At 32.4% G+C, this 8514-nt stretch overlaps 1 protein-coding gene and 1 non-coding gene across 2 annotated transcripts; both read right to left on the bottom strand.

Annotated features, from left to right (window-relative positions):
- Positions 1–4373: 4373 nt before the first annotated feature.
- TRNAL-CAG lies at positions 4374–4454 on the bottom strand. The gene has a single exon. It is a non-coding gene; the product is annotated as a tRNA-Leu (tRNA).
- Positions 4455–5194: 740 nt separating this feature from the next.
- On the bottom strand, positions 5195–8514 carry LOC21399013 (putative pentatricopeptide repeat-containing protein At1g74580). Its single transcript, XM_024162448.1, has 3 exons — positions 6052–8514; positions 5820–5881; positions 5195–5709 (listed from the first exon to the last, which is right to left on the bottom strand). Exon 1 carries the CDS (start codon positions 8512–8514, stop codon positions 6214–6216), a length of 2301 nt encoding a protein of 766 aa, XP_024018216.1. The 3' UTR covers positions 5195–5709; positions 5820–5881; positions 6052–6213.

The following is an 8514-nucleotide window of genomic DNA, read 5'->3' as shown; positions in this document are numbered from 1 at the left end:
AATTGCCTTATGTCTCCAATTTCTCTTTCTCCATTTGATTCTGTCAATTTTTTAAATAAAAATATTAATATTACTATTAAATTACTAATTATTTATGCTATTTTAAGTCGTTTACATTCTAAAGTTTGTCCTTGACCTGTTAAGAAACTTGCTTCTTTATTGTTGTATCTTTTTTGCTTTCTAACCATGTTATCATTATTGTTAAGGAAATGGTAAAAGGCTTTTAAAAAAATGGGTAATTTACATAAATAGTCCCTAAATTTTTTAAAATGTGACAATTTAGTCATCAATATTTTTTTTTTAACAAAACGACTCTCAATCTATTTAAAAGGCGACAATTTAATCATTTCTGTTAAATTTTGTTAAATTTTTAACATAATTAATTATGTACAAAGCATGTGATATTGTTAAAAAATGTATTTTAATAAAATACCAAGGTAAGCTTTCATTCTCTCTCTCTCATCTCTCACGCTCTCTCTCGCTCTCTCTCATTTCACTTCCATATCCACGGCCAAAAGCTTCAAAGTCATTATCGTGCACCAGTAAAATTTAGAAAGAAGCTTTATGCCTGAACATGTGTTGAACATTTGTTAAAAAAAAAAAAAAGTTCTCTCGTGTATTGTACCGTTATCTTTTGGACGGTAATTAATAGAAATAATGAGATTGTATATTTTTAAATAAGTTGAGGGTCGTTTTGTTAAAATATTAAATTAGAAACTAAATTATCACCTTTTAAAAAAATTAGAGATCATTTGTACAAATTACCCTATATATATACATACATACATACTTACATTGTATCTAATCTAACAAAACATATGCCTCCCATGTGCCTTACCTCCCCTCACCATTGTTTATATGTTCTTTAAAATTATTTTTTATCATCTTACTATGAGAGTAATTTCTTACATTTTAATTTTTTATATGTGTTTTTTAAAAATATGTTTTTTCTTATTTTACATAAAAGTAATTTCTTTTACATGAATTTTTATTTTATTTTTTAGTCAATAGTTAAAATAATTTCTTCAAATGTATAATTTTTCGTATAATTTCTATTATATCAATAATTATCTTTATCATTTTAAAAATAAATAAATAGTTATTTCTATCTAATTCTGATATATATTAAAAGAGTCAAAGCTCTTTTTTACTGTGCTCATTTGGCCATACGTAATTCTCTCTTTTCTCTACTCTTTTTTTTACATTTTTTTATTCTTTTATCTTTTTTCCAATTTAGTTCTTTTCTGTGTATTTATATATGCATAAAATCTCTTTTTTTTTCTTTTTTTTTCTATCTACCATCTACTATATATAAAAAAGACGCAAAACCTTTTTATTGTTCACTTCTCAGACGCTTTCCCTCACTGCCAAGTGACAGTCTTTTTTTTTTTTTCCTTTTTCTTTTTTTTTTTCATTTTGTTTTTCGTACTTTTTTTTTAGATGTTTTGTTCTTTTATTTTGTGAGAGTTTCTATACAGTTTTTTTTTTTTTCTTTTTTACACTGTGTTCGTTAAAAGATTTGTTTTTCCTAACTTTGCCCTTATGAAAATAATTTCTTTTATGTGTTTCTATATAATTTTTTGGAAAATTTAATATTGGTACTTTCATATGTGTTTCTATATATTTTTTTGGAAAAGTTTAATATTAATATCCTGGATTTTAGCAAATCGTCTTTCTATCTCATATTTTGATAATTTTGAATTAGTACTCTGATATTTTGATAAATTATTTTTTAGTACTTTGAGATTCATTTTTTAGATGTCAAATTTACTCTTTTCATCAATTATTCAAAAAACTAATAATTCTTCGGTTAGATCTGTGTTGTTATTTGGAACTTGTTGCAGGTAGAGATTTGGCTTGTTCTTTTGGAGTTTAACTTGAGTATAATTCTTAAGTTGAATTTGAGTTATAATTTGAATTGAACTTGTAACTTAAGTTTGTGTTTGGTTGTGTACATTTGAGTTATGGTTTGAGATAAAAATCTTTTTGAGTTTGTGTTTGAGTGAGTCAAAACTTGAAATTGTATTTAGATAGTATTTTAATAAAAACTCAATACTGATGAAAAATTTTAATATGGTATATGGGTCGGGTTTTATTCGTCTTTTCGTTGTCAACGCATAGAAAAAAAATCATCTCAATCAGAATTAAAACGAAAAAGTTATAGTATTTTTAAGAATAGAAAAAATATTGTTCATTCATTTGAGTTCGAGTTTCTGAACTCGAGTTGAATGGGAAACTTGAACTCGAGTTTTAGTCCTAAACTCGAGTTTGAACTCGTGTTTAAACTCAAGTTTAAATTTAAAAGAACATGAACTCGAATAAAGTTGTAACTCAAGTTACATTTTTTTGAGTTTTTCACTAAAAAAAAACAAGCTCTTGGTTTCTCAGATCTGGTGTTAGAACTATTGAGAGCTCATAGAAGTTGTACAGTATTTTTCTTCCTTCCATAAGTTAGTTATTCTCTTCAATTGATTGTTAGTAATGTGATTCCTTTTTTGCACAGTTACGTCTCTAATTTTGCCGCATGTATATACTGATGATATCCCCCGCATGTGAGCATTTTACCCATCAATGAAACAACTCAGTGAAATGAGCATTTTTTTACCTTTGTCTTCTCTTTACCCTAACCTTCTTCTGCAGATCCAATTTCTAGGAAGTTTTGGAAAGAGAGTAGGGGAGAGTTTTTTATTTTAAGTTTTTAATTTTTTTTTAATTTTCAAACTTTTAACATAATTTTCAGAATTTTTTCTTAAATTTATTAGGTCTTGTTTGATTCGCCGTTAGTTAGAATTGTGTGATTTGATTTGAATTATGATGATTTAAATTACGATTCGAACCGGTATTTAGATTTGTAAATAAATTGTTATTTAAATTGAGAATAAAATTCGAAACTATTTTTGAATAAAGTGTTAAAAACTGACATTAGAGTTTCATAACAAATCTTATAAAACCTTATTGTAAATGACATTAAAAAAAAAATGTAATGTCAATGGGAATTTGTTCCTCTCATCATTATGAACATGGTTGAAAAAAATCATCCCAATCAGAATTAAAACGAATAATTTATAACATTTTTATGCTTAAAGTTGAGGAGAGAGAAAAAGTAAAATCTAAATTGTTTTTACCATAAAAAACAATTCGGAATGTTAGAATTTAGGAGGGTCTAAATTCTAAAATCAAATGTTCGAACTATTATTAATGATTTGAATTGTCCATATTTAGTTTTCTCCCAAACATCAATTTGAATTTTAAATTTGAATTAAATTGTTTGGTCGAGTTGTTGAAACAAACATGGCATTAGTTTTTTGGTTATTTAATGATAATGGTAAATTTCACATTTTACGTTCTAACAAAAGGTATTAAAAAATGATTTATCAAACGGTCAGGGTAATAATTTAAAATGATCAAAAACACGAGGTATTAAAAGACGATTATGCTAAAATATATGATCTAATATGAAAATTTTCCTAATTTTTTATTTCTTTTAATTTTTGTCAATGACAAATAATTTTCTTCAAATGTGTCCATACTTAATTGCTTTCTATGCCTCCATTTGATTCACTGGTTTGAACTTTATTGATTTGAACTTTTTTGTTTGAACAGAAAAATTCAAACGATGTGGTTTAAATTGTAGTTCGAAATGTTGTTTAGATGTGTAGTTAAAATTTAATCTAAGTAGGGAATAAAATTTGAATTTGTGTTTGCTAGGCGTAAAAAAGAAGAGAGAGTGAGCACCTTTATTCAAAAATTGTTTGAATGATTAAACTTGAGGAGAGAACTAAACTCTAAATTAGACAGTTTAATTCAGTTCAAATAGAGAATTAAATTCAGATTGCATGTTTATTAAACGCGGGTTCAAATTATACCCACTGTTCAAATTGAGCTAAACTGGCATTCATTTATTTCACCGATTCGAGTTTTACTATAGTAAAAATCTCTAAAAAATAGTCACATTTAATTTTTTTATTACAGTAAAAATTTTTTACATAAAATTATATCTGTACTTAAATTTAAAATTCGAATCAACAAACTAAACAGTTATGAGTTAAATTAGTAAAATAAACGGCGCCTCTTTGCATTTCGTTGTTTCCAGCAACGGGAGGGTGAAAGAGGGGGAAAAAAAGTTCGCTGTCAGTTCATTGTCGTTTTTGTTTTTGCCGTCATTTATTAATGCTGTCGTTTAGTTCGTTGTCGTTGTTTATTTGAAAAACAAAAATCAGATCTCCCGTTATATTTGAATTTGGAAAAGAAAAATTTAAGGAAATTTCCCCTCTTAATCGGTTTTCTATTTTTATTTGATGCAATAAAATTTAAAATTTCTATTACTTTTTATTAATGGACAAGAAATATGTAAAAAATAACGGAAAATAATATGTCAAGAATGGGATTCGAACCCATGCCCTTTCGGACCAGTACCTGAAACTGGCGCCTTAGACCAACTCGGCCATCTTGACCTCATGATCCTTTCTTGGATACTGAATATTATTACTCTAAACATTAGTTTTAATTTCTCCTTAAACCTCTCTTTTTCCACTTTGCTTTCATACTTGAAAATAGATGAAACATCTCTTGATTCTCTTCAATCACCACTTCCAATCCAGAATCTCCCCCAAGTTCGCATCTTTTCTTGCTGTTATCCAAAACCAATCAAAACTTTCCCATGAAAATTACTGAACCTATACGGCTTTTCAATAATCAAGCAAAATCAGGGGTGTTTAAGATCAGGAACACAAGAATCTTAGAACTTTTGTCCTGATTTTGGGGTTACAACCAGAACTCATTATATATGCATTTATGGTAAACATTACTTAACCTGCTGAATTTCATGTTCATCAACATCATGATGTTTCCCTCAAGTAGAAATGACATTCATCCAAACTTTTTTTTTTTTGGTTCTTTCTTTCGTTTTAAACCGGTTTCTTCACAATAATGAAAGAATATGATTAATTTGTTAAACACTTTTTGTTAAAGAATCATTTCATCAGATGGACATGTAACAAAAAGTGTTTGCAACGTAAATCACCCTTGCTAGTTGGGAAAGAAAATGTAGTACAGTAACAATTGGTAACCTCTCAATCCTTTATTGTAGACACGATCAATAAAAAAGGAAGAGTGCCATAACATTCCTATAGGACCATATTATATATTCTGTAAGGTTACAAAAACAATCTGCAGTGTCACAAGCTTAGCTTGATATATTTTTTACATGCACCTACAATTTTGAGGAGCTGTATTCTAATCCCTCCACAAATGAGAAAAACAAAAATGCTTAATCATTATAAAAAGGGGCTGCTCAAGTTTCAGATGGAACATCTACATTGTCTGTCATAAGTTTCCCTATTGCCTCACCTTGCTTCCAGTCCGTTTCAAATGACGACGTCAATATATTTTTCTCACGACTTGACCAAGAGTAACCCCACTGTTCAACTTGATTGGGTTGAACCCCAACTGTTCACAAAGGACGGGCCTCACCTCGTGAGAACCACGCGTGGTCCCACCCTTTCTAAGAGGCTCGGGACTCAACCCCGTCTGGGCGAATTGCATTTTTCTTTAACTCATGATCTAGAGGGGAAGAAAGCTAAACTGGACTCCTCCAAAGTAACCTTGTCTTCAAGAAAAAAAAAACAAGTCTCTGCAAATGCCTCTGCTGCTTTTCTAAGTACTTCTGATATATCCACAAATTTGTAGCAAAGAAGCACAATTGGCAGTCTGCAAAGGATGAAAAGTTAGAGCATTTTCTCCTTCCAATCGCATCCATTGGAGTGAGAATTATGGGGGGTACCTTGCCCAGATATGGTTGCAAAAGAAAATGACCATACCTCAAAGAGCTAATTGATGCGGTCGGCAATCTAATACCAGTCTTCATCTCAACCTCTTCCACCTGCATGTCAAAGATATATATATTCATAAATATCAAATTAAGAAGTAACAGAAGTACATCTCAACCTCTTTCAGCTGCATGTCAAAGATATATATATATTCATAAATATCGAATTAAGAAGTAACAGAAGTACATTATGGAGGAAGAGAGGAAAGGCGGACAAGAAGTACCTCGAGGATTTTTGTAACAAGCGTTCTGATGTAGCTAGGGCCCCCAAAGGTCTTATAGCGAACAGCTTTCTACTGTAGTTTTCCAGCATCGTTGGGACTACTGCACCCACAAGATGTGTATTCCTTTTTCTTTAGGTTCTTGAATAATCAAAACTTAAACCATCATCGCAGAATATGAGAAGACCCGATTGAAAGCCTTTTCCTAAGCAACTTCTTATCTCTAATTCCATCATATAGAAGTTCATAAGTATAATAAGTTATATGACTCTTCTTTAACAGATCTTCCACTACAATCTTCGGTGCTGCTATCTCCTTCTTGTCAGCCTCAAAGATTGTATCTACCACCTCAGGAACAATTCCTTTGAGCACCATAAGGTGGATGATGCTGACGGCCTCACGAATTCTATGTTTCAGACAAAGACAATTGAGTACCCTTCCAAATGTCGTTAGTGATGGAATGAACCCTTTTTCAACTTTTTCCAGAAGAAAACCATATCCAGAGTCAGTATTCCCTACTTTGCAGAAACCATCGATCATGACTCGGTAAGTGTAACTGTCTGGAAAATTGCCTTTGTCATCCATCTCACAAAATAGCTTTTGTGCCATGCTCATGTTCATCTTTTCAGCAAAAGCATTGATCATTATATTGTATGTTGCAGTTGTATGAGAAACCTTAAACTCTTGTTCAGCTCTTCTGAATAACTTGTACGCTCCACCCAGATCCCCATTATTGAATAACCCATCAATCAACGTACCAAAGCAAATAATGTCTAGAGTCAGGCCCTTCTGTTGTATTTCCTCAAGCAAGTCTGTGGCTTCATTTACTTTCCGAGCCTTGCAGAGGCTTTCTACAAGTATATTATATGTAATGATGTTAGGCGAGCAGCCTTTTCCCATGATTTCTCTAAAAGTCTCCATCACATCGTCGTACCTTTTAGCCTTGCATAGGCCATTCAACATGGTGTTAAATGTGATCACATCAGGTGCAACACCATGATCCCACATGCTATTTAGGATTTCAATGGCATTATTCAAGTTCAACTGTTTACAGTAACCATCAATCAATGTGTTAAAGGTAAATATGTCAGGAAGGCAGCCTCTGGAAATAGCTTCATTCATGAGATTACCAGCGTCGGATACGCACCCTATCTTGCACAACCCGTTTATAACTAAATTGCACGTCCATATGTCAGGGAAACAAACATTTTCTGACATCGTAATCATCAACTGCAAGGCTTGAAAGATAAGACCATGCTGCGACAACCCTTTGACCATGGTATTGTAAAGAACAACACTTGGCTTTAATCCCTTTCCCAATGCTTCATCAAATACGGCCATGGCACGATCTACATCACTATCCTGCCATAACCCATTAATTAAGGAGCAATATGTGAACTCATCAGGCACAAAACCCTTATAAGTTGCATCTTTCAAAATATTATCTGCATTTTGAATCTTACCCTGTTTGCAATATCCATCAATAATACTGTTATAGGTAAATCCATCAGGTTCAAACCCACCATTCACCATTCTACGTAGATAGCACTCCGCTTCGTCAACCTTTGAATTCTTACACAAACCACAGATCAACGTGTTATATGTGACGATATCGGGAGTCAGACCTTCCCTCTTAATACCACCGAACAACCTGACGGCCTCATCAAGCGAACCGTTTCTACAAAGTCCCTGAATGAAAATATTGAACGTAAACAAATTTGGAGACACCCCCCTCTTCAGAACCTTGTTTAAAAGCTTTCCAATTTCTCGTATGTCCCCCTTCTTAGCAAGCGTATGCACAAGCTTATTAAACGTAGTAACATCGGGACAAATACCTCTTCCGAGCATCTCTTCAAACAATTCACACGCCTCAGCACGATCATTCTGTTCGTAAAACCCACCAATGACCGTACAATACACAACCGCATTGAACCCGCACCCTTGGGAAGGCATGTTATTGAGAAGCCTCAAAGCAGCATGAGGCCTACTAGTCCTACAAAAAGACTTGATCCTTATAGCATAAGTATAAACATCCGGTTCAATCTTTTTACCTCTCATCCTCACATACACTTTATGCGCTTGATCAAAATATCCATACTCAACCAACAAATTCATGATCGCGTTATACGACTGGACCGAAGGCTCGCAATCGTAAAAATCCATCCTCTCGAAAACATCCACAGCTTCTTGAACCTTACCCATCTTTCCATAGCTTCTAATGGCACTAACGTACACTCCCTCTAGTAAACTATTATCAACATTCACCCTAATCTCGGAGAGCAAATTCTCCATGGCTTCAAACTCGCCATGGAAGCCAAGCTTTTCAACCATGGATTTGTAAGTAAGTAAATTGTGCCTAAACCCATCTTCCTTTTTCACCGAATTGAACATTTCAAGCGCTTTAAGTGGATCCTTTTGGTACTTTATCACAGCAACAACATGTTTAGCGTGTAAAGGAGGTCTCAT

Source organism: Morus notabilis, unplaced genomic scaffold (genome assembly GCF_000414095.1).
Source record: "Morus notabilis unplaced genomic scaffold, ASM41409v2 Scaffold226, whole genome shotgun sequence".
Lineage (NCBI taxonomy): Eukaryota > Viridiplantae > Streptophyta > Magnoliopsida > Rosales > Moraceae > Morus > Morus notabilis.
The sequence above is the reverse complement of the archived record's forward strand: the minus strand, read 5'-3'. Positions and strand labels throughout refer to the sequence as shown.